At 55.4% G+C, this 26,154-nt stretch overlaps 1 protein-coding gene across 1 annotated transcript in view; it reads left to right on the top strand.

The window, feature by feature from the left end:
• Positions 1 to 9,961, top strand: part of LOC142261659 (cholecystokinin receptor-like) — an 89,785-nt gene extending 79,824 nt beyond the window's left edge. Inside the window, 2 exon segments of the mRNA XM_075332130.1 lie at positions 788 to 915; positions 3,487 to 9,961. Coding sequence (XP_075188245.1) covers positions 788 to 915; positions 3,487 to 4,019 — 661 coding nt within the window. The 3' untranslated portion in view covers positions 4,020 to 9,961.
• Positions 9,962 to 26,154: the final 16,193 nt, after the last annotated feature.

Raw genomic sequence — 26,154 nt, 5'->3', positions numbered from 1 at the left:
AATAAGGGAGAGCCTGTAGATAACAAGAGAGGCCCCTGAGATAATAAGGGAGAGCCTGTAGATAACAAGATAGACCCATAAGGGAGAGCCTGTAGATAACAAGATAGACCCCTGAGATAATAAGGGAGAGCCTGTTGATAACAAGATAGACCCCTGAGATAATAAGGGAGAGCCTGTAGATAACAAGATAGACCCCTGAGATAATAAGGGAGAGCCTGTAGATAACAAGATAGACCCCTGAGATAATAAGGGAGAGCCTTTAGATAACAAGATAGACCCTGAGATAATAAGGGAGAGCCTGTAGATAACAAGATAGACCCCTGAGATAATAAGGGAGAGCCTGTAGATAACAAGATAGACCCCTGAGATAATAAGGGAGAGCCTGTAGATAACAAGATAGACCCCTGAGATAATAAGGGAGAGCCTGTAGATAAGAAGATAGGCCCCTGAGATAATAAGGGAGAGCCTGTAGATAACAAGGTAGACCCCTGAGATAATAAGGGAGAGCCTGTAGATAATGAAGAATTCTGAGATAATAAGAGAGAGCCTGGAGATTAGCGACTAGAAAATACATTACGGGTACCCAGGACTTGGGTTCTCTGCCCGGCACAGTAGCTGCGATCTCCCGGAGCAGCACATGGTGGCGCAGAAACGCGCTGGTGACATGTGCTGCACATGAAGCATTAGGTGATCCGGTGGAGCTAGTAATTCCCGGGCTCCGGGTGTTTTGTGTATCATGGGGCCCCTCTGACGCTCGGCTCATGTCCTGTGTCTCGTCTCTTGCCAGGTACGTCATCCTCCTCACCGTGCTCTTCTTCATCCCCGGGGTGGTGATGATTGTGGCGTACGGACTCATCTCACACGAGCTCTACAGGGGAATTCAGTTTGAGATGGACTTAAACAAAGAGGCCAAAGGTACGTAATCCCCCGAGAGACTCGTAATCCCCCGAGAGACTCGTAATCCCTGGGGTCCTGGGAATCCCCCGAGAGACTCATAATCCCCGAGGTCCCGGAAATCCCCCGAGAGACTCATAATCCCCGAGGTCCCAGAAATCCCCCGAGAGACTCGTAATCCCCAAGGTCCCGGAAATCCCCCGAGAGACTCATAATCCCCGAGGTCCCAGAAATCCCCCGAGAGACTCGTAATCCCCAAGGTCCCGGGAATCCCCCAAGAGACTCGTAATCCCCGAGGTCCCAGGAATGCCCCAAGAGACTCGTAATCCAGGGTCCCAGGAATCCCACAAGAGATTCATAATCCCTAAGGTCCAAGGAATCCCCCGAGAGACCCCTAAACCTCGGGGTCCCAGGAATCCCCCGGGAGACTCATAATTCCCAGGGTCCTAGGAATCCCCTGAGAGAGTCGTAATCCCCGGGGTCCTGGGAATCCCCTGAGAGATTCGTAATCCCCATGGTCTCAGGAATCCCCCGAGAGACTCGATACCTTTGAAAGTGCGATAAAGAGGGGGGCCCTGTGCTGGAGCTGACACCATGGGCAGCTGACCCCGGGCCCCTCCATGCTCACGGGCCCCATAGCAATGGCATTGCCTGCCTCTATTGGTGGTACACCACTGCCTGAGAGACCGGTAATCCCCGTGGTCCCAAGAATCCCCCGAGAGACCGGTAATCCCCAGGGTCCCAGGAATCCACTGAGAGACTCCTAATCCCTGGGGTCCCAGGAATCCCCCGAGAGGCCCCCAATCCTCGGGGTCCCAGGAATCACCTGAGAGACCGGTCATCACCATGATTCTGCTTTGTAATGTTCTTTCTGGGAGGCATCAGGCAGCATAGCAATATGTATATTGTCCTATAGTCATCAGATCCACCAGTGTGGAGACATCAGATCCATCAGTGTGGAGACATCAGATCCATCAGTGTGGGGACATCGGATCCACCAGTGTGGAGACATCAGATCCATCAGTGTGGGGACATCGGATCCACCAGTGTGGGGTCATGGGATCCACCAGCGTGGAGTCCTCGGCTTCCCTTCGGTGTGGAGTCGTCTGCTTCCCTTCGGTGTGGGGTCGTCTGCTTCCCTTCGGTGTGGGGTCGTCTGCTTCCCTTCGGTGTGGGGTCGTCGGCTTCCTTTCGGTGTGGGGTCGTCGGCTTCCTTTCGGTGTGGGGTCGTCGGCTTCCCTTCGGTGTGGGGTCGTCGGCTTCCCTTCGGTGTGGGGTCGTCGGATTCCCTTCGGTGTGGGGTCGTCGGCTTCCCTTCGGTGTGGGGTCGTCTGCTTCCCTTCTGTGTGGGGTCGTCGGCTTCCCTTCGGTGTGGGGTCGTCGGCTTCCCTTCGGTGTGGGGTCGTCTGCTTCCCTTCGGTGTGGGGTCGTCGGCTTCCCTTCGGTGTGGGGTCGTCTGCTTCCCTTCGGTGTGGGGTCGTCTGCTTCCCTTCGGTGTGGGGTCGTCTGCTTCCCTTCTGTGTGGGGTCGTCGGCTTCCCTTCGGTGTGGGGTCGTCAGGTTCCCTTCGGTGTGGGGTCGTCGTGTTCCCTTCGGTGTGGAGTCCTCGGCTTCCCTTCGGTGTGGGGTCGTCGGATCCCCTCGGTGTGGGGTCGTCGGATCCCCTCGGTGTGGGGTCGTCGGATCCCCTCGGTGTGGGGTCGTCGGATCCCCTCGGTGTGAGGTCGTCGGATCCCCTCGGTGTGGGGTCGTCGGATCCCCTCGGTGTGGGGTCGACGGATCCCCTCGGTGTGGGGTCGTCGGATCCCCTCGGTGTGGGGTCGTCTGCTTCCCTTCGGTGTGGGGTCGTCTGCTTCCCTTCGGTGTGGGGTCGTCGGCTTCCCTTCGGTGTGGGGTCGTCGGCTTCCCTTCGGTGTGGGGTCGTCGGCTTCCCTTCGGTGTGGGGTCGTCGGCTTCCCTTCGGTGTGGGGTCGTCGGCTTCCCTTCGGTGTGGGGTCGTCGGATTCCCTTCGGTGTGGGGTCGTCGGCTTCCCTTCGGTGTGGGGTCGTCGGGTTCCCTTCGGTGTGGGGTCGTCGGGTTCCCTTCGGTGTGGAGTCCTCGGCTTCCCTTCGGTGTGGGGTCGTCGGATCCCCTCGGTGTGGGGTCGTCGGATCCCCTCGGTGTGGGGTCGTCGGATCCCCTCGGTGTGGGGTCGTCGGATCCCTTCGGTGTGGGGTCGTCGGATCCCCCGGTGTGGAGACATCATATCGTCAATGTGAGGCGCGCTATGTGAAGGGTCTGTCCGGTGGCGCCAGTATAGGGGTCCGATACCTTTCCCACATTATCTCCCAGTTATCGGTGGGTATTTGCACCAGTCTGCCCTTACGTGAGATCTTGTGGGGGCATCTGGTGGTGGTTTTGCCTGACCGCACCACAGTGCGTGACAGATGAGTGCCGTGTGGGACCGCTGTGGTCAGGTTGTAGAGAGATAAATGATTGAGGATACTATAGATCTGTAGACTCTCCCCCCATTGTCCCCATTTTCTTAACCCTTTTTATTCCTAAGCCCTAATGTAAAGGTTAAAGCCTTTGTAACGTTTCTCTACTTCGCAGCCAATAAGAACGGTGTCAGCGTCTCGATATCGGCGTCTGCCGCCAGCTGTGACGAGAGCGACGGCTGCTACATCCAGGTCAACAAGCGGCGTAACACCATGGAGATGTCCACCCTGACTCCGGGCGCCTGCAGCCAGATGGACCGCGCACGCATCAACAACTCCGAAGCCAAACTCTTGGCCAAGAAGCGCGTCATCCGTATGCTGATTGTCATCGTGGCCATGTTCTTCATCTGTTGGATGCCCATTTACGTGGCCAACACCTGGAAGGCCTTTGATGAGAAGTCGGCTTTTAATCTTCTCACCGGAGTTCCCATCTCCTTCATCCACCTGATGTCTTACACGTCCGCTTGTGTCAACCCCATCATCTACTGCTTCATGAACAAACGCTTTCGGAAAGCTTTTCTGGCCACGTTCGCGGGGTGCATCAAGCCTTGTCGGCGTTTCCGAGAGCCGGAGGAGGACATTGGTGCCACGGGGGCCTCTCTGTCCAAGTTCAGCTACACCACGGTCAGCAGCCTGGGTCCGTCCTGAGCCTCTGACACAGATGGATTGTGGATCCCCTCTCAGGACTTCGGTGTGGACTGCACATCCTGGCGCCCCATGTAACGTGGGCCAGTTGCTCCCCAATGTCACCCCGGGCACTGATGGACCTCACCACTGGTTCCTCCTCTTCCCTCGTGCCGTCTCGTGTCTTCACGGGAACCAGGATCATAGACACATAATAAGTGTGGGTCCGAGGACCCGAGAGACAATCCCCCATGTCGTATCTCTGTCTTGTATAATATTGTGACTTATAAAGTGCTGCCAGAGGCGCCCGCGATATTGCGTCTGCCGACACTCATATGGCGCATGTGGTGGAGGGGCTTAATGCTGCAACCGTTACAGGCTGATGCTCCGCGCCAACGCTTTGTCCAATCAGAACTAGGAATTGTGGGAATATTAGAGGTTGGTGAAAAAGAAGCCCAAACGTCCTGAGGTCAACCACAAGGTCTAAGGGTTCTGTGGACAGCGCTGAGGCCTGAGGTTCTACAGTACGGGCAAAGGTCCAGGGTTTTGTGCTCAGTACTAGGTTCTGAGATTCTGCGGGCAGTGCTGGGGTCCGAATTTTGTGGGCAGCTCTGGGGATCAGTGCTGGGTCCGGATTCTGTGGGCAGTTCTGGGGGTCATTGCTGGGTCCGGATTCTGTGGGCAGTTCTGGGGGTCATTGCTTGGATGCGGATTTTGCGGGCAGCTTTGCGGTCATTGCAGGGGTCCGGATTCTGTGGGCAGCTCTGGGGGTCATTGCTGGGTCCGGATTCTGCAGGCGGCTGTGGGGTCCAGATTACATGGGATTTTGTGGTCAGAGCTTCAGTCCCTTCCTTCATGTTGGGGGTTTTCTGCACATGACTGGATCCAGTTGCGTTGCACTCCGGGGGGCCGGGATGATGGGGGGGGGGGATTCGTTGCTTGTACAGTGCTGTGAAGAATTGTGGAGACACGTTCACACCTGCCGCCCTGGGTGAGATAAGTGGAGGTCCCCGTCCAGGCGGCTGGCCGTCACTGTAGTCTGCTCGCCTGCCAATCTGTGTGGTCTCTGCGGTGGTCTCGGTGGTGGCTGTTGGCCGTCACTGTAGTCTGATCGTCTGCCTATCTGTGTGCTCTCTGCGGTGGTCTCGGTGGTGGCTCCTGGCCGTCACTGTAGTCTGCTCGTCTGCCTATCTGTGTGCTCTCTGCGGTGGTCTCGGTGGTGGCTGTTGGCCGTCACTGTAGTCTGATCGTCTGCCAATCTGTGTGCTCTCTGCGGTGGTCTCAGTGGTGGCTGACCATCACTGTAGTCTGCTCGTCTGCCAATCTGTGTGCTCTCTGCGGTGGTTGTTGGCTGTCACTGTAGTCTGCTCGTCTGCCAATCTGTGTGCTCTCTGCGGTGGTCTCGGTGGTGGCTCCTGGCCGTCACTGTAGTCTGATCGTCTGCCTATCTGTGTGCTCTCTGCGGTGGTCTCGGTGGTGGCTCCTGGCCGTCACTGTAGTCTGCTCGTCTGCCAATCTGTGTGCTCTGCCGTGCTCACGGTGGTGGTTGTTGGCTGTCACTGTAGTCTGCTCGTCTGCCTATCTGTGTGCTCTCTGCGGTGGTCTCGGTGGTGGCTGGCCGTCACTTTAGTCTGCTCGCCTGCCAATCTGTGTGGTCTCTGCGGTGGTCTCGGTGGTTGTTGGCCATCACTGTAGTCTGCTCGCCTGCCAATCTGTGTGCTCTCTGCGGTGGTCTCGGTGGTGGCTCCTGGCCGTCACTGTAGTCTGCTCGTCTGCCAATCTGTGTGCTCTGCCGTGGTCTCGGTGGTGGTTGTTGGCTGTCACTGTAGTCTGCTCGTCTGCCAATCTGTGTGCTCTCTGCGGTGGTCTCGGTGGTGGTTGTTGGCTGTCACTGTAGTCTGCTCGTCTGCCTATCTGTGTGCTCTCTGCGGTGGTCTTGGTGGTGGTTGTTGGCTGTCACTGTAGTCTGCTCGCCTGCCTATCTGTGTGCTCTCTGCGGTGGTCTCGGTGGTGGCTGTTGGCCGTCACTGTAGTCTGCCATTCTGTGTGCTCTCTGCGGTGGTCTCAGTGGTGGCTGACCATCACTGTAGTCTGCTTGCCTGCCAATCTGTGTGCTCTCTGCGGTGGTCTCGGTGGTGGTTGTTGGCCATCACTGTAGTCTGCTCGCCTGCCAATCTGTGTGCTCTCTGCGGTGGTCTCGGTGGTGGCTGTTGGCCGTCACTGTAGTCTGATCGTCTGCCTATCTGTGTGCTCTCTGCAGTGGTCTTGGTGGTGGCTCCTGGCTGTCACTGTAGTCTGCTCGTCTGCCAATCTGTGTGCTCTGCCGTGGTCTCGGTGGTGGTTGTTGGCTGTCACTGTAGTCTGCTCGTCTGCCAATCTGTGTGCTCTCTGCGGTGGTCTCGGTGGTGGTTGTTGGCTGTCACTGTAGTCTGCTCGTCTGCCTATCTGTGTGCTCTCTGCGGTGGTCTCGGTGGTTGTTGGCCGTCACTGTAGTCTGCTCGCCTGCCAATCTGTGTGCTCTCTGCGGTGGTCTCGGTGGTTGTTGGCCATCACTGTAGTCTGCTTGCCTGCCAATCTGTGTGCTCTGTGCGGTGGTCTCGGTGGTGGTTGTTGGCCGTCACTGTAGTCTGCTCATCTGCCTATCTGTGTGCTCTCTGCGGTGGTCTCGGTGGTGGCTGGCCGTCACTGTAGTCTGCTCGCCTGCCCATCTGTGTTCTCTGCGGTGGTCTCAGTGGTGGCTGTTGGCCGTCACTGTAGTCTGCCATTCTGTGTGCTCTCTGCGGTGGTCTCGGTGGTGGCTGGCCGTCACTGTAGTCTGCTCGCCTGCCAATCTGTGTGCTCTCTGCGGTGGTCTTGTCGGTGGTCTCGGCGGTGGCTGCTGGCCATCACTGTAGTCTGCTCGCCTGCCAATCTGTGTGCTCTCTGCGGTGGTCTTGGCGGTGGTTGCGGTGGCTGCAGTGGTCTCGGCGGTGGCTGCGGTGGGTGCTGGCCATCACTGTAGTCTGCTCGCCTGCCAATCTGTATGCACTCTGCGGTGGTCTCGGCGGTGGCTGCGGTGGTCTCGGCGGCGGCTGCGGTGGTCTCGGCGGCTGCGGGTGGTCTCTGCGGTGGCTACGGTGGTCTCTGCTTTGGCTGCGGTGGTCTCTGCTTTGGCTGCGGTGGTCTCTGCGGTGGCTGCGGTGGTCTCAGCAGCGGCTGCGCCATCACGGCTGGATTTGTGGGTTGCTCTCCGTTTCCCTCCACCATTAATGATATATAATTCATCATCGCTGCTGAAATATGCATAGTGCGGCGCGGCGATATCCCCCTGATATCCCCCTGATATCCCAGCAGCGGGCAGGATCTGGCGCATCACACGCATGGACGGCTGACTCAAGAAATACATTAATTCATCTAATGGGGCAGCGCAGGATGAGCGGGGCGTGCAGCAGCGGCAGGCACGGAGAAGCGCAGAGGCGGCAGAGCTGAATGTGTCGTCTGGTTCTTTCCTACACACCATCAGTGTATACGAGTTATCACACCGTGCAGTTACCACGAGCCATACCTACTCAGGAACTCAGCTCTGCTATGTCTGAATCTTGGCTCTGCCGTGTCTGAATCTCGGCTCTGCTACATCACAGTCTCAGCTCTGCTACATCACAATCTCAGCTCTGCTACATCACAGTCTCAGCTCTGCTACATCACAATCTCAGCTCTGCTACATCACAGTCTCAGCTCTGCTACATCACAGTCTCAGCTCTGCTACATCACAGTCTCAGCTCTGCTACATCACAGTCTCAGCTCTGCTACATCACAGTCTCAGCTCTGCTACATCACAGTCTCAGCTCTTACATCACAGTCTCAGCTCTTACATCACAGTCTCAGCTCTTACATCACAGTCTCAGCTCTTACATCACAGTCTCAGCTCTTACATCACAGTCTCAGCTCTTACATCACAGTCTCAGCTCTGCTACATCACAGTCTCAGCTCTGCTACATCACAGTCTCAGCTCTGCTACATCACAGTCTCAGCTCTGCTACATCACAGTCTCAGCTCTTACATCACAGTCTCAGCTCTTACATCACAGTCTCAGCTCTTACAGCACAGTCTCTGCTCTGCTGCAGCACAGTCTCTGCTCTGCTGCATCACTATTTCAGCTCTGCTGCATCTGATCCTGTTATATAGGTTTCTACATTTACATTATCGCCCATGAACATTGGCTTCTCTGTCCATATTAGCGCCTCAAGGAGAATATGGGTGTAAGGCCCGCGTGCTTTACTCTACTTGTAGGTTGTCGGTGAACAGTCATGTGACCGCTGCATCCCACCCATGAGTAGCGGCGTGCACATGGTCACCGTCTTCAGGTTTCATATCTCCATGCCTTCGCGGGTCATCGGTGTCGCTCATTTGTTGATGGAACGTCCCTTTTACCGTTTTTTCTACCTTGGCTGCCCCCGTGTAGTGACCCGCTGCCCACAGAGGGGTCAGTCGTCTGCCCATGTGCACGGGTGTAATATGTCTAGTGGTTGTGTCGGGTGGTCTTTCTCAGCCTTGTCCTTCTGCGAAGGGTTTGTCGTGTGGCCCCTCCGGGCTGATACTCTGGTCGCTGTTGGCGGTCGTTCCGTGACTGCAGCATTAACTCTCCTGAGTAGTGGTGGATGCTCCGCCGCTCCTCCGTGTCCTTGCTGTGGATTAAGCGCTGCCGCCGGTGGTGAGACCGAGGTTACTGATATTCCCAGGGCCACACGCGTACACCCACGACGCGCTCCGGGGCCTGCGAGCTGCGGCCTTGGAGGGAGGGTCCTGTTACACACCCTTTATAGCAGTGCCGAGGCCTCCGGGTGATGCCTGCGCCGCAGCAGCCGGGGTAGAGCCCCGAACATTCACTGGTTAATGTGTAAGGAGATCCTGGCAGTCTACGGTGACAGGCGGCTCCACCAGAGACCTTGAGAGACGCGCCGGCCGCCATGTAGGAAGTCCGAACATCAATAGAGCTGACGCCACTTACGTGACTACAGCGGGGAGATATCCACCATTCAGCTCCATCACTCCCGACTACACAAGAAGCATGGTGCACGGTGTGACCCCCCCCCCCCCCCCCCCAATGCCCACCACCGAGAACCCCACCGAAGCTCCCGACCACCAGGACATGAGACAATGCCTGGGACGGAGACAATGTGGTGAATGGTTCCCAGATCTCATCTATTCCCAGAATTCTGATCGAGCCTCACGGCCAACGTTTCTGCCTCCTGAGTGGGGTCTGCCACAGCCATAGGTGCCAAATTTCCTGGAGTACCCAGGACTTGACCTTGATAAGTGGAGGAACGATGCCGACAGCCGTGCCCCAGGCTCGTGGCCCCACTGGGCAGCGCTCTACTGAGGTGGGCCTCGGCTGCCAGAAGGTAAATCTCCAATCCTGAAGGTTTACACAAACTGAAGAGCCGAGAGCGTGCTTTCAGGGGGTCTCTGCCCCAGTCTGGACCTCCTGACCCTGCTCTGCTGACATTAATTCTGGCACTTTCTCTTTGTGTTGGGCGCGGTCATTCGCGGTGTCGCTGGTATCGCAGCATATGCCCTGCTGCGCGGTATGTCCAGAATCCCACAATATAAGGGTTCATGCATGTAATAAGAATCCTACGAAGTCACGTCTGGAGGTGACAGTAAGTGTTGTCATGTTTACCTGACACCCCCTCCCCCCCCACACTGGGGTCTTCGCTGCACTGACGCCGGCTGTAAATATATCGCTGTCTGTAAATGCCAAATCTGTTATATCTTATCTATGGAATTCTCATTGTATCTGCATCTCCCACCAGACTCCTACAAAGACCCCACCGGTCAGCGGCCGGGGCGAGCAAACACCTGTACATACCGGGGCCAACCCGAGTCTGGGACACCTCCACCACCTGCCCAATTCAGGAGGACACGGACCTGCAGATGACGGGATACCGGTCCATACGTGATCATTACTGTGCAGGAATAAAATATCTACAACCAAATAGTGTCCATGTGTATATAGCGCTACATCCCTCCCGTGTGTACATACCGCTACATCCCTCCCCGGGGGTAAGAGGCCGTGTGTATATAGCGGTACATGCCTCCCGTGTATATAGCGCTACATCCCTCCCGTGTGTATATACCGCTACATCCCTCCCGTGTGTATATAGCGCTACATCCCTCCCGTGTGTATATACCGCTACATCCCTCCCGTGTGTATATAGCGCTACATCCCTCCCGTGTGTATATAGCGCTACATCCCTTCCGTGGGTATATAGCGCTACATCCCTCCCGTGTGTATATAGCGCTGCATCCATCCCCGGGGGTGACAGAGGCCGTGTGTATATAGTGCTACATCCCTCCCATGTGTATATAGCGGTACATCCCTCCCGTGTGTATATAGTGCTACATTCATCCCCGGGGGTGTGTATATAGTGCTACATCCATCCCCGGGGGTGACAGAGGCCGTGTGTATATAGTGGTACATCCATCCCCGGGGGTGACAGAGGCCGTGTATATAGTGCTACATCCCTCCCGGGGGTGACAGAGGCCGTGTGTATCTAGTGCTACATCCATCCCCGGGGGTGACAGGCTGTGTGTATATAGCGGTACATCCATCCCCGGGGGTGACAGTGGCAATGTGTATATAGTGCTACATCCCTCCCCGGGGGTGACAGAGGCCGTGTGTATATAGCGGTACATCCATCCCCGGGGGTGACAGTGGCAATGTGTATATAGTGCTGCATCCCTCCCATGTGTATATAGCACTACATCCCTCCCCGGGGGTGACAGAGGCCGTGTGTATATAGCGGTACATCCATCCCCGAGGGTGACAGAGGCCGTGTGTATATAGTGCTGCATCCCTCCCATGTGTATATAGCACTACATCCCTCCCCGGGGGTGACAGGGACCATGTGTATGTGGCGCCCCTGAGGCTTCCGTCGCCACAGAGATATTGCACCTCAGCCAGAGGTGTAATGTCCCATCCTGGGTAAGAATGAGGTCATATGCTGGTCCACAGACTAAACTTGCACACACCAATTGGTAGGCATACACTGGGTCAGGGATAGTGGCAGCAACCCCCATAGATGTATTCATGGGGCCATAAGTCCCATTCCTGGTCCCAATAGTGTGGGTGGGGCCTAGTCAGGGGGTGTGTGGGAGGAGTCAGAAAGTGAGAGAAAAGAAGGGAGCCAGGAAGTTCCAGTTCAGTCAGTCTGTCAGTAGGAGTAGAGAGAGGAGGAGAGGGAGGTAGTTACCTCAGGAGAGTGTGAGAGGGAGGTAGTTACCTCAGGAGAGTGTGAGAGGGGGGTAGTCACCTCAGGAGAGTGTGAGAGGGGGGTAGTCACCTCAGGAGAGTGTGAGAGGGAGGTAGTTACCTCAGGAGAGTGTGAGAGGGAGGTAGTTACCTCAGGAGAGTGTGAGAGGGGGGTAGTCACCTCAGGAGAGTGTGAGAGGGGGGTAGTCACCTCAGGAGAGTGTGAGAGGGGGGTAGTCACCTCAGGAGAGTGTGAGAGGGGGGTAGTCACCTCAGGAGAGTGTGAGAGGGAGGTAGTCACCTCAGGAGAGTGTGAGAGGGAGGTAGTTACCTCAGGAGAGTGTGAGAGGGGGGTAGTTACCTCAGGAGAGTGTGAGAGGGAGGTAGTTACCTCAGGAGAGTGTGAGAGGGAGGTAGTTACCTCAGGAGAGTGTGAGAGGGGGGTAGTTACCTCAGGAGAGTGTGAGAGGGGGGTAGTTACCTCAGGAGAGTGTGAGAGGGAGGTAGTTACCTCAGGAGAGTGTGAGAGGGAGGTAGTTACCTCAGGAGAGTGTGAGAGGGAGGTAGTTACCTCAGGAGAAAGTGACAGAAGGAGGTTCCTGGTGGAGATCCTGGGGTCTAGTTAGGCCCAGGTGACACCTAAAGAAAGAAAAGAAAGGATCCCAGGGCCACGGAAGGGCATATTGGCTCATGGCCTGTTCCACTGGAAGATCGGGTGGAGGGATCTGGCTGCATTCGGGGACGGTCCCCAGACAGAGGGAAGAAAGACAATTCCTCATAAAGTAACACCGAAGGCGCAAGTGCCCAGGGCCACAACCCACCACAGATCCCCGGTGAAGGGGGCAAGATACAACTGCGGTTAGCCCTCTTTGTACAGGCCTGTGGTGGAGGCCGAGACCACCTCAGCTAAAAGAGTCAAGGCTGAGAAGTCAGACAGGAAAGAGACACAGGAGGGGTGCATCGGTACTGACCTCTGAACTACCCGGGATCGGCGGAGGCACTGGACAGTGGATCCCAGCATACTGTGGGCAACCGGACAGCTGCAGCAACTGAAACAGTGAGTAAAGACCTTAACTGCAAGCCTGTGTCGTCTGCTTTATCCTGCACTGTGTCCACAAACACCATAGACTTTACCAAGCACCAAAGGTTGCCCCGGGGTCCCCGCTCTACCTGTGGAGAGCAAGAAACACCTCAGCTGCCATATCACCAGCCCCGGAGGTCCCTTCCAGCAGCTGCGGCTCCATAGCCGCAAATTACCACAGGTGGCGTCATGAATCTTTCATATAAACATTATCATCATCTCGAAAATACCGCCACATTAATTGACCCACCAGGGTCACGGAATTGGGCCCCGCCACCGCTGACTACCCCTGACTAGTCCGGCCCGACACCTAGTCACCTACGGCCCTGGGGTGGGCGAGTCATGTATATAGCGCTACATCCATCCCCGGGGGTGACAGAGGCCGTGTGTATATAGCGCTACATCCATCCCCGGGGGTGACAGAGGCCGTGTGTATATAGTGCTACATCCATCCCCGGGGGTGACAGAGACCGTGTGTATATACCACTACATCCATCCCCGGGGGTGACAGAGGCCGTGTGTATATACCACTACATCCATACCCGGGGGTGACAGAGGCTGTGTGTATATAGTGCTACATCCATCCCCGGGGGTGACAGAGGCCGTGTGTATATACCACTACATCCATCCCCGGGGGTGACAGAGGCCGTGTGTATATAGTGCTACATCCCTCCCCGGGGGTGATAGAGGCTGTGTGTATATAGCGCTACATCCATCCCCGGGGGTGACAGAGGCCGTGTGTATATAGCGCTACATCCATCCCCGGGGGTGACAGAGGCCGTGTGTATATAGCGCTACATCCATCCCCGGGGGTGACAGAGGCCGTGTGTATATAGTGCTACATCCATCCCCGGGGGTGACAGAGGCCGTGTGTATATAGTGCTACATCCATCCCCGGGGGTGACAGAGGCCGTGTGTATATAGTGCTACATCCATCCCCGGGGGTGACAGAGGCCGTGTGTATATAGTGCTACATCCCTCCCCGGGGGTGATAGAGGCCGTGTGTATATAGTGCTACATCCCTCCCCGGGGGTGATAGAGGCCGTGTGTATATAGCGCTACATCCATCCCCGGGGGTGATAGAGGCCGTGTGTATATAGTCCTGTATCCATCCGCGGGGGTGACAGAGGCCGTGTGTATATAGTGCTACATCCATCCCTGGGGGTGACAGAGGCCGTGTGTATATAGTGCTACACCCATCCCCGGGGGTGACAGAGGCCGTGTGTATATACCGCTACATATTGTCGATTTTTGGATTTCATACAAGGAGGCACATGATGATGATTGATGATGATGATGATGATGACACCACCCTCTGCATGATCTGAGTCCCATCACTAATACAACGTGTCGGTGCATCCTCACTGCCGGGAGCCGCACTTAGGACGATTATCATATAAGGTCATGGAGGGAAAGCGCCGCTTATCTGTCCGATCTCCAAACAACTGACTGTGACCCCTCACACTACATACACTGAGCGCAAAGGCCTCACCATGAATAATACCACAGACTCCGGGCAGACATAACACTGGTGATGTGTGAGTGTAGCACGCCAGTGGTCACGGGAGCCACAGTAGCGTTGCTCTCCTTACCAGGGGCGATGCTATACTTGGAAGCAGTGAGAAGGTCTCCATGCTAGGTATATCTACACACAACACTTCCTAACTCAGGCCAGAAGGGGGAGGGTCAAGACCTGGCTTAGGGAGAGCTTCCCTGTGCATTCTGGTCTGGGGAGGGGTTACATACACACACACACTCACACTCAGAACAGCAGAGGTAAGGAGCAAGTATGGCCACTGAAAGAGAGCTGTCTGAGAAAGATTTCCAGGACCAGGCGCAGCAAACGGGACACTGGGTTCCTCGACTGTTGGGTACTAATGTGACGCCCTGGACTAGTCAGGTCATCCCAGGTAGTCCCATGCACACACACCCCCTCCCTAAAAAGGTGACAGCAGCCAAACTTCAAAACCTTGTCACCACCCTCCAGGTTTGATGTCCACACCAGGGGGGTGGAGCCAGGTGGTTGGCTCCGCCCACCGAGGAGTTCACAGGCCTGGAGGCGGAAAAAAGACACAAGTTCTAGAGGAGATGAGTCTTGACAGTGAAGTAGAGAGGTCGAGTTCAAGGGCAGACCTGTGCCTGCCAATAGTCTACTCAGGTGTCTGGGTTGGAGCCCAGTCACCTCTGGCAAGGAGGTAGACGGCGGTGGCCACCTGCAGGAGCTGGGATGATTACAGCTGGTGGAACCGTAGGGACCGGGGTCGGGCGGTGGCCCGCCGGTACCGGACCAGGGAACCGATTGGAAACTGGAGCACCATGAGGGGTACTCAGACCCAGTACGAGGCCCCGAACCGACAGAGCCGAGTCAAATCAACTGATTGCGGACTGGACTTAAGGACCTTTCCCACACAAGAAACGTTAGAAGACAACAGCCCAACCATTCAGGGTAAAGCCACCGCCAAGGCATAGAGACCCAAGGGGCCAGCGTCTGCGGGCAAACAGGGTTCTTCCGACACCCAGCAAGCCGGGGAGCAGACTACCATTGCTTAGGCACAGGAGTCAAAACATTCACACAAAGAGGTGCAGGAGAAAGACGGAAACCACCAACCTATTCTGGGAGAAGCTGCAGCCGGCTGCGGGCCCCGTTCATCACCCCGTTTGGTTTACCAGAGACTCCAGTGTATTGTGTCATAGTGAGTACACAAGTGCCTTCGGGCCGCGCACCGCGCCACACCGCACCAGCATACGCTTGCACCCGCTCACCCGCCTCAGCACCTCCCTCGGGCCCCCGGGACCATCACTCCCCTACCCACGAAGGGGTCAACACCAAGCTGCGCAACACTGTCCCCGGGAGGCCTAGTCAACGGTAGCGGTGGTGTCCATCCATTCACCACAATCCGTGGGTGGCGTCACGAACTTACATCCCTTACAAACCACCGCAGCTCCGGCCGTGGACCTCCCCACCGAAGTCCCTGCGTGTAGCGCCAACCCCCTTGCCGAGCGACGTGACCCCCGGGTCCGTGAGGAGCTCGAGCCACTCACCGTACGAGCACGGATTGAGCGGCTTGGCGGCCGCAGCCGAGCCTGCGGGGCGGTACACTAACGGCCCACCTGTGAAGCCCGGAGGGCAGGTGATTTCAAGTCCCCTGGACCACAGAACACCCTAAGGCGAAGTAGCAATACAGAGCCCGGGGCCGCAGCTACACAGGCGGTGCCCAGGACCGCAGCTACACAGGCGGTGCCCAGGACCGCAGCTACACAGGCGGTGCCCAGGACCAGCTGGCGCTGGCCCGACATAAGGGATAGAACATCTCCAACTAGGAAGAAGGGTGACTGTGCGGCTCCAGGCCACAGAGACTCACACACAAAGCGGAACAAGGAAGGCCTCCAACCCACCTGGCAAGGTGAATCCCCTCATTGCTTCCAGGCTGTCCGGACCCCCACTATCTTCTGGAACAGACTCCCGGGCCTGTATTAGAATCTGCCAAGTAAAGGTAAATGAAACTGCAGCCCCCTGTGTTGTCCAGTTATTACCGGCGTCCTCAGTCCTGCACCCAACGCTAAATCACAGGGACTACCACTGTCATCCTCCCTGGGGCCCAGCTCTTCCTGTGGAGAGCTGCGTAACCATCTACCTCAGAAGAGAGACTCCCCGCAGCGGCGGCTCCCATATTAGCCGCATACCACAGGTGGCATCACGAGACAACTACTCCCATCATTCCCATCCCTTCATCTTTATTGACACTGCCGGGGTCACGAAACCGGGCCAGGCTGCTGTGACATCCCAAACCGACACCGGCCCAGTGATGAGTAACCCCAGAGACCCTGTGGGCGTGTCAAGAGCAAGGCCGGAAGCGCTCAGTGTGACCCCTCACACTACATATACTGAGCGCACACTCAGGGCAGACATAACACTGGTGATGTGTGAGCGAGGCCGGAAGCGCTCAGTGTGACCCCTCACACTACATATACTGAGCGCACACTCAGGGCAGACATAACACTGCTGATGTGTGAGCGAGGCCAGAAGCGCTCAGTGTGACCCCTCACACTACATATACTGAGCGCACAGGCCTCACGATGAATAATACCGCAGACTCAGGGCAGACATAACACTAGTGATGTAGGAGCGAGGCCGGAAGCGCTCAGTGTGACCCCTCACACTACATATACTGAGCGCACACTCAGGGCAGACATAACACTGGTGATGTGTGAGCGAGGCCGGAAGCGCTCAGTGTGACCCCTCACACTACATATACTGAGCGCACACTCAGGGCAGACATAACACTGCTGATGTGTGAGCGAGGCCAGAAGCGCTCAGTGTGACCCCTCACACTACATATACTGAGCGCACAGGCCTCGCCATGAATAATACCGCAAACTCAGGGCAGACATAACACTGGTGATGTAGGAGCGAGGCCAGAAGCGCTCAGTGTGACCCCTCACACTACATATACTGAGAGCACAGGCCTCGCCATGAATAATACCGCAGACTCAGGGCAGACATAACACTGGTGATGTAGGAGCGAGGCCGGAAGCGCTCAGTGTGACCCCTCACACTACATATACTGAGCGCACACTCAGGGCAGACATAACACTGCTGATGTGTGAGCGAGGCCAGAAGCGCTCAGTGTGACCCCTCACACTACATATACTGAGCGCACAGGCCTCGCCATGAATAATACCGCAAACTCAGGGCAGACATAACACTGGTGATGTGTGAGCGAGGCCAGAAGCGCTCAGTGTGACCCCTCACACTACATACACTGAGAGCACAGGCCTCGCCATGAATAATACCGCAAACTCAGGGCAGACATAACACTGGTGATGTAGGAGCGAGGCCAGAAGCGCTCAGTGTGACCCCTCACACTACATATACTGAGAGCACAGGCCTCGCCATGAATAATACCGCAAACTCAGGGCAGACATAACACTGGTGATGTGTGAGCGAGGCCGGAAGCGCTCAGTGTGACCCCTCACACTACATATACTGAGAGCACAGGCCTCGCCATGAATAATACCGCAGACTCAGGGCAGACATAACACTGGTGATGTGTGAGCGAGGCCGGAAGCGCTCAGTGTGACCCCTCACACTACATATACTGAGCGCACAGGCCTCGCCATGAATAATACCGCAAACTCAGGGCAGACATAACACTGGTGATGTGTGAGCGAGGCCGGAAGCGCTCAGTGTGACCCCTCACACTACATATACTGAGAGCACAGGCCTCGCCATGAAGAATACCGCAGACTCAGGGCAGACATAACACTAGTGATGTAGGAGCGAGGCCGGAAGCGCTCAGTGTGACCCCTCACACTACATATACTGAGAGCACAGGCCTCGCCATGAATAATACCGCAGACTCAGGGCAGACATAACACTAGTGATGTAGGAGCGAGGCCGGAAGCGCTCAGTGTGACCCCTCACACTACATATACTGAGCGCACACTCAGGGCAGACATAACACTGCTGATGTGTGAGCGAGGCCAGAAGCGCTCAGTGTGACCCCTCACACTACATATACTGAGCGCACAGGCCTCACCATGAATAATACCGCAGACTCAGGGCAGACATAACACTGGTGATGTGTGAGCGAGGCCGGAAGCGCTCAGTGTGACCCCCTCACACTACATATGTGCCGCCCAAGTGCCAGCAGCCGGCGCTGCTCGGGTCCGAGCCTTCAGGGGAGGTGGCTCGAGGTTCTCCGGACTCGCCGAATAAATGGGGGGTAGTATATGTACGGCCTGGGCCTTATTGAGTTTGTGATGCCCCCACGGTGTGTAGTGAGGTAGGACACCACCGCTGCTGTTACGGGGGACCCGGGGGAGATGTTGTGCAGCGAGTTGTTAACCCCTCCGTGGGCAGGGATGGTGGCCCCAGGACCCGGTTGGTGCGTGCAGGGGATGGCGACCGCAGGGGGTGCTGGTGTACTCACAGTTAGAAACACACACAAGTCTCTGGTGAACCAAGGTGGTGGTAGCCGGTGCCGCGGTCGGTTGCGTTCTGGTCCCCCACCCGGCTGGTGGTCTCTATCCTTTTCCTGCACTGCTTTAAGTAGAAATGACTTCCTAGTGTGAAACGTAGGAGTCCGCTCCCGGCTGGATGTGGCCTAAGGAACCGTGCCCGCAGACACTGGCCCGTGGGATCTATGGGCCTTGGCAGTGACCTCTTATCCCTAATTGGTGGGCTGTTGTCTTCTATGAGGGACTTTGGGTGGGACAGAACCTCTAGTCCTGGCCTCAATCGGTTAATTAACTAGCTCCAGTCGATTCTGGCTTCTGGCTTCAGGGTCCGAGTACCCCCCTTTGTAGTACGGTTTCTGGGTCGGTTCCCGTTGTCGGTACCGGCGGGCTACAACCCTGTCCCGGTCCACCTCGGTTCCACCGAGCCGTCTGTCTCCTGTCAACGGAGACCACCGTCTGCCTCCTAGCCAGTGGCACCACGGCTCCTACCCTGGTACCTGTCAGTTTACTTCAGGCCTGACACACAGGCCTGACCTCCACTCTCCTTGAACGCTACGACTGATGTAGGAGCGAGGCCAGAAGCGCTCAGTGTGACCCCTCACACTACATATACTAAGCGCACAGGCCTCGCCATGAATAATACCGCAGACTCAGGGCAGACATAACACTGCTGATGTGTGAGCGAGGCCAGAAGCGCTCAGTGTGACCCCTCACACTACATATACTGAGCGCACACTCAGGGCAGACATAACACTGCTGATGTGTGAGCGAGGCCAGAAGCGCTCAGTGTGATCCCTCACACTACATACACTGAGAGCACAGGCTTTGTGGGGTGTTCCCAATATGTGCCTCGTCTTGTGTGGTGTTGTTAATATATGACAGGTCTTGTGTGTTCCTGGCATACAGTGGGTCTTGTGAGGTGTTAACGGTAGGTGGCAAGTCTTGTGGAGAGTACCTGCTATACGGTCAGTCTTGTGGAGAGTACCTGCTATACGGTCAGTCTTGTGGAGAGTACCTGCTATACGGTCAGTCTTGTGGAGAGTACCTGCTATACGGTCAGTCTTGTGGGGTGCTCCCAATATGTGGCAAGTTTTGTGGGGTGTTCCTGGGATATGACAGGTCTTATGCAGTGTTCCCAGTATACAGCAGGTCCTGTAGGGTGTTCCCGGTGTACGGTGGCTCTTCTGAGGTGTTCCCAGTATACAGCAGGTCCTGTAGGGTGTTCCCGGTGTACGGTGGCTCTTCTGAGGTGTTCTCTGTATATGGTAAGTCTTGTACTTTGTTACTGGCATATTGCGGGTCTTGTTTACTAGTATACATAAGGTCTTGTACGATGTCCCCGGTATACGGCGGGCTTGGGTGTTCTCTGTATACAACAGGTCTTGTGGGATGTTCGCAGTATACGGAAGGTCTTGAATGGTGTTCCAGATATACGGTGGCTCTTGGGTGTTCCCAGGTATATGGCGGATCTTGTGGGGTGTTCCAGGTATACGGCGGGTCTTGTGGGGTGTTCCAGGTATACGGCGGGTCTTGTGGGGTGTTCCAGGTATACGGCGGGTCTTGTGGGGTGTTCCAGGTATATGGCGGGTCTTGTTGGGTGTTCCAGGTATACGGCGGGTCTTGTGGGGTGTTCCCGGTATACGGAGGGTCTTGTGGGGTGTTCCAGGTATACGGCGGGTCTTGTGGGGTTTTCCAGGGATACGGCAGATCTTGTTGGGTGTTCAGGTATACGGCAGATCTTGTGGGGTGTTCCAGGTATACGGCGGATCTTGTTGGGTGTTCCAGGGATACGGCGGGTCTTGTGGGGTTTTCCAGGGATACGGCAGATCTTGTGGGGTGTTCCAGGTATACGGCGGATCTTGTTGGGTGTTCCAGGGATACGGCGGATCTTGTTGGGTGTTCAGGTATACGGTGGGTCTTGTTGGGTGTTCCAGGGATACGGCGGGTCTTGTGAGGTGTTCCAGGTATACGGCGGGTCTTGTGGGGTGTTCCAGGTATACGGCGGGTCTTGTGTGGTGTTCCAGGTATACGGCGGATCTTGTGGGGTGCTCCCACTATATGGAAAGGTCTTGTACGTTGTTCCTGGTATATGACAGGTATTGGGTGCTCCCAGTACATGGAGGGTCTTGTGGGGTGTTCAAGGTATACGGCGGGTCTTGTGGTGTGTTCCAGGTATACGGCGGGTCTTGTGGGGTGTTCCAGGTATACGGCGGGTCTTGTGGGGTGTTCCAGGTATACGGCGGGTCTTGTGGGGTGTTCCAGGTATACGGTGGATCTTGTGAGGTGTTCCAGGTATACGGTGGGTCTTGTGGGGTGTTCCAGGTATACGGTGGATCTTGTGAGGTGTTCCAGGTATACGGAGGGTCTTGTGGTGTGTTCCAGGTATACGGCGGGTCTTGTGGGGTGTTCCAGTTATACGGTGGGTCATGTGGGGTGTTCCAGGTATACGGCGGGTCATGTGGGGTGTTCCAGGTATACGGTGGCTCTTGGGTGTTCCCAGTATATGTGGATCTTGTGGGGTGTTCCAGGTATACGGTGTGGAGACACGGGGCTCAGTGGGTGCTCTCGTCCACTAAAACCCGCCGCCTTTAGAAAGACAGCATGGCTCAGTGCTCATCCCAACTGAACGCCGGCCTCCTTAACCGTGGGCGTAACACTACTCAGACAACACAGGGTGAGGGAACCACAATAATTAGACTTTATTGGATCCCCAAACAATTAACGGCACATAACACATAACCAGCAAAACACACAAATGTAACAGGCAACAGAGTCTCACCCTTCCGCTGCTCACCAGGGATTTAGAATGTCCATGCCTCAGAGGTTCCAGGGCTATTTACTCCAATCCAGCAGCACCCCGCTTTCGGTGGGCACCCACCGAGAAAGGAATAATGCCAGATTTAGGAAGCTGTCTGAGGTCTGCAAAGTCTGTAACAGGTGACTGAACTGTCCCAACCTGAGTGTCCTCCTTAGGTAGTCCTGGTATGATGTTGCAAACCTGGCAGCCGGAGTCGAAATCCCTAGGCTGTGGATATGGTCTCCAACCGGAACCGGAGTCCCTAGATTGAAGCCATAAGATATCCTGATCCTCTAGTCAGCTCCAAAGAGCTTAGACTGGATCCATCAGCATCCATCAACAACCACTGGTGGCTTAAAGAAATCCCTTTTATAGCCACAGCCTTCCACTTGGATACACTGCGTCCTCATCGATTGGTTGGACAAGATCGCCTCTCCCATTGGATGAATCTCAAGCTCCATGGACAATGTTTATTTAAATGATGTGCATAGAAAGACTGAAGATAGCTACATGAAGTCTGCAAGTCACAGACTCGACAATGGCTACTAAGGTAATCACATTAGCAATACACAACTACCTTACAATGGTTACTGAAAGAGTCTGGAGAAACAATGCATCTGGCTTTCAGTGGCCAACACAATTACATGAGTCAACAAGAGTCTTGTAGAAACAATGAGGGACTTATCCCCCGTCTATAAACAATCTATCATCCTGTCTGGCTGAATTTTAAGAAACTTTAACCCATGAGAGTCCATGTCGTCACATACGGCGGATCTTGTTGGGTGTTCAGGTATACGGCAGATCTTGTGGGGTGTTCAGGTATACGGCGGATCTTGTTGGGTGTTCAGGTATACGGCGGATCTTGTTGGGTATTCAGGTATACGGCGGGTCTTGTGGGGTGTTCCAGGTATACGGCGGATCTTGTTGGGTGTTCCAGGGATACGGCGGGTCTTGTGGGGTGTTCCAGGTATACGGCGGGTCTTGTGGGGTGTTCCAGGTATACGGCGGATCTTGTGGGGTGCTCCCACTATATGGAAAGGTCTTGTACGTTGTTCCTGGGATATGACAGGTATTGGGTGCTCCCAGTACATGGAGAGTCTTGTGGGGTGCTTCCAGTACATGGAGGGTCTTGTGGGGTGTTCCAGGTATACGGTGGATCTTGTGAGGTGTTCCAGGGATACGACGGGTCTTGTGGGGTGTTCCCGGTAGACGGAGGGTCTTGTGGGGTGTTCCCAGTATACGGAGGGTCTTGTGAGGTGTTCCAGGTATACGTCGGGTCTTGTGGGGTGTTCCAGGTATACGGCGGGTCTTGTGGGGGTGTTCCAGGTATACGTCGGGTCTTGTGGGGTGTTCCAGGTATACGGCGGGTCTTGTGGGGTGTTCCAGGTATACGGCGGATCTTGTGGGGTGCTCCCACTATATGGAAAGGTCTTGTACGTTGTTCCTGGGATATGACAGGTATTGGGTGCTCCCAGTACATGGAGAGTCTTGTGGGGTGCTCCCAGTACATGGAGGGTCTTGTGGGGTGTTCCAGGTATACGGTGGATCTTGTGAGGTGTTCCAGGGATACGACGGGTCTTGTGGGGTGTTCCCGGTAGACGGAGGGTCTTGTGGGGTGTTCCCAGTATACGGAGGGTCTTGTGAGGTGTTCCCGGTATATGGAGGGTCTTGTGAGGTGTTCCAGGTATACGTCGGGTCTTGTGGGGTGTTCCAGGTATACGGCGGGTCTTGTGGGGTGTTTCAGGTATACGGCGGGTCTTGTGGGGTGTTCCAGGTATACGGCGGGTCTTGTGGGGTGTTCCAGGTATACGGCGGGTCTTGTGGGGTGTTCCAGGTATACGGCGGGTCTTGTGGGGTGTTCCAGGTATACGGTGGATCTTGTGAGGTGTTCCAGGTATACGGTGGATCTTGTGGGGTGCTCCCACTATATGGCAAGGTCTTGTACGTTGTTCCTGGTATATGACGGGTATTTGGGTGTTCCCAGTACAATGAGGGTCTTGTGGGGTGTTCCCACTATACAGAAATGTCTTATATGTTGTTCCTGCTATATACTGTAATGGGTATTGGGAGTTCCCGGTATATGGCAGGTTTTGTGGGGTGTTCACTGTATACAGAAGGTCTTGTGTGGTGTTCCCAATATTCGGTGGGTCTTATGTGGTGTTACCGGTCTACATTAGATTTTATGGAGTGTTTTCAGGATATGTGTAATGGACCCAATGAACAGCAGGGGGCACCTGGGCATATCATGATGTGGGAGGAGCTTAACTAAGTGCCTACCGGGTATTCGTCAGAGCATTTAATGGTTAGGATGGGCTTGGCTGCCGGTAAACGCTGGGTGCCCCTCCCAGGGCAGTGTCTGGGACTGTGGCAGCTTACCCCCGGGGTAGGAGATGCATGGACGGAGTCTGGTGCATACAGGTCCTGCCGGACCGGCTGATGCACACTGGACGGCTCCTGCAGGCAGGTGTGGCGAGTACAGCACTGACAGGTATGGAAAAGACTAGGAAATAGGTATGGGTTAGAGAGCACAGGTACGGGTGGCATGTACAGGATACACAGGACCTGACAACTAAATAGCAACAAGGACCTAACTAAACACGATGCCCAGGCACCTCCCCTAGGGGGAGGATGCCTTAAATACCTAGTGCCTCTCAGCCATAGGCTGAATCTAGACCTTGATGAGTCAGATCTGCATTGACCACACAAGCGTGACCAGTCCAGTATCCGGCAGCTGTTTATTTTTTGGCTGCTCACTGAACCTATTTAATCTTTTTCAGTTCATTTAATCTTTATGTGATGCCAAACTCAACACACTTGTGCTGCCGTTCCCACCTACGTTTTCCGCTGTCTTGGGTCCTTGATTTTGTGCTTCAATGTCAGTCATTACTGACAAAGACTATTCTCAATTGTAACGACCAAAGGATCCCTAGGGGGGTGGTCCAGACTCTGGGGTGAAGATCTCACAGAGATGCCCACTCTCGTGACTTCCATCACAGTCCATGGGTCCATAATTCCAAATGTTGGCATCTTGCCATTTGACTTAGCTTGGGGCACAACCAATGTGGCCACCAGTACAGCTCCCTCATGTGGTCAGCCTCACTTCCTAGCTACATGAGTGCATGGTGGAGGCGGCCATATTGGGCCATCATGTTGGGGTTCTCCACAGGACTGTGCCTGTAATTCTATTAAGCGCTAAGCATTGTGCGCTGCTCCCTGCTCTGTGCACATTTAGCTGCAGCACACATCGGGTTAATTAACCTGATGTGTGCTGTAACTAGGAGACTGGGGGCTGGTCACTGGTTGCTGGTGAGCTCACCAGCAACTCGTGTAGCCACGCTCCAGCGATCCCTGCCAGGTCAGGTTGCTGGTGGGATCGCTGGAGCGTCGCAGTGTGACATCTCACCAGCAACCTCCTAGCAACTTACCAGCGATCCCTATCGTTGTTGGGATCGCTGGTAAGTTGCTTAGTGTGACTGGACCTTTAGGCTTTAATCGCTGATTACTTTCGCTTATCTTCACCGTGAGGCTTTGTCTTGAGCACAATCTCCATTGTTTGCTAATTCTGATTGTCAAAGCTACTCATTTACTAATCCCTCATGTTTTGGGCTGTGGAAATGACGCATTGGGTCCATGTAATCACCAGTATATGTAAGATGTCATCAGAGAGCAAACAAGCCAAAACCCAAGCTCAGGCTGGTGTGGTGCCCCTGTGCCAGCACTCGGAGCCCGCACCCTCCACTATCTGTGGAGACACCATGGAACGAGTAGTGAGGCTCAGCAAGAGCCCATAGACTACAGTGAGGAGCGGCCTGATTGTAGGCCTTGGCTCCAGAGTCTCCAGCTACAATGCCACGGGGGTACAGAGAAGACTGCATGGGTGGCTGAATTATCTTCAGGCTGAAGACTCGGGCTCTGTTCACACCTCATTATTTCCTGCTCTCTGGGGTATACAAGATCACACTCTTCTAGTAGATCCCTCTGACTGAAAGTTGCAAGTGTGAAAGTACAATCATACGCTAATGTAGCGCCCCACGGGGCAGGTGCATTAACCTACTCGTCGCTGGGCCCTCGACTGTCGTGATCACAGGCGGCCTAGCGCGGCTCCATTGCCCCGAGGCGTACAGAAGATCGCTGGGGAAGGATGATGGTGGTAGTAGTGAGGTGTTTGTCGTGACGCCACCTGTGGTACACGGCCAGGGAATGGGCCGCCGCTGCTGTCGCTGTCCTCCGGGGCAGATGGTTTTAGCAGCTATGGGTGGTATCGCTCTCCACAGGTGGGCCCCGGGGAGGAGGATGAGGTGAGTAGTAATGGCAGCGGGGAGCGGCAGTACCGGTAATAAAGAGTCAGAGTCTATGGCTGCGGTTCTAGGTTGTTTACTCACTTTTGTGCAATGCCGCTCCCCCAGGTAATACCGGTCACTTGCTATGATGGGCTCCGCCGAACCCGAATCCCTTTAGAGATCAGTCCGGTTTGGTGTTCGGTGGGTTTCCCCTTGTAACGCCTGTCTGTGGAGGGGACCCTGGGTTTCCGGAGATGTACTCTTCTCCCTATATGCAGGTGCCACGGTTCCGATGTGGGGTTCGGCTTGAAGCGAGTCCCCGGATCCTCTCTGGCACTGTGCTGTCAGACACTGTATGGTCAGGGAAGCTTGAAACTTTCCCCACCCAGGCAAAGCCAATATGAAGTATGATCTTTCCTAGGGTTCTGCCGCCCTGTGTGGCGTCGGTTCCGTGGGGAGCAGAGATCACTCTCCCCACGGCCATCGTGTGAATTTCTTCTCCCTTGCCACCAGAGCATCTGTGAGGCACGACTGCTCCTTTCCTCTCCTGCTGGAGACTCTCCTAACTATTGTGTTGGCTCCTGACTCCCCCTGCTGGCTGCACATCCCCCTTCCCAGGTCCTAAACGAGTGGGACAGGGGCCCCTGTATGAGGGTATCCTGTAAATGCCTCTGTCGGTGACCCCTTTATTCCCCGACCCTAGCCCAGTCCCCAGTGGGAACAGGGCAACCTGGTGTGTATTTGAGTGTGTAATGTGGTGAAACCGGGACTGTCCTCCTCAGGAACCAGGTTTAGCATTACACCCAATG

Source organism: Anomaloglossus baeobatrachus, unplaced genomic scaffold, assembly GCF_048569485.1.
Source record: "Anomaloglossus baeobatrachus isolate aAnoBae1 unplaced genomic scaffold, aAnoBae1.hap1 Scaffold_236, whole genome shotgun sequence".
NCBI classification, from domain to species: Eukaryota; Metazoa; Chordata; class Amphibia; order Anura; family Aromobatidae; genus Anomaloglossus; species Anomaloglossus baeobatrachus.
Note: the sequence above shows the minus strand (reverse complement) of the source record. Positions and strands in the feature narration are given on the sequence as shown.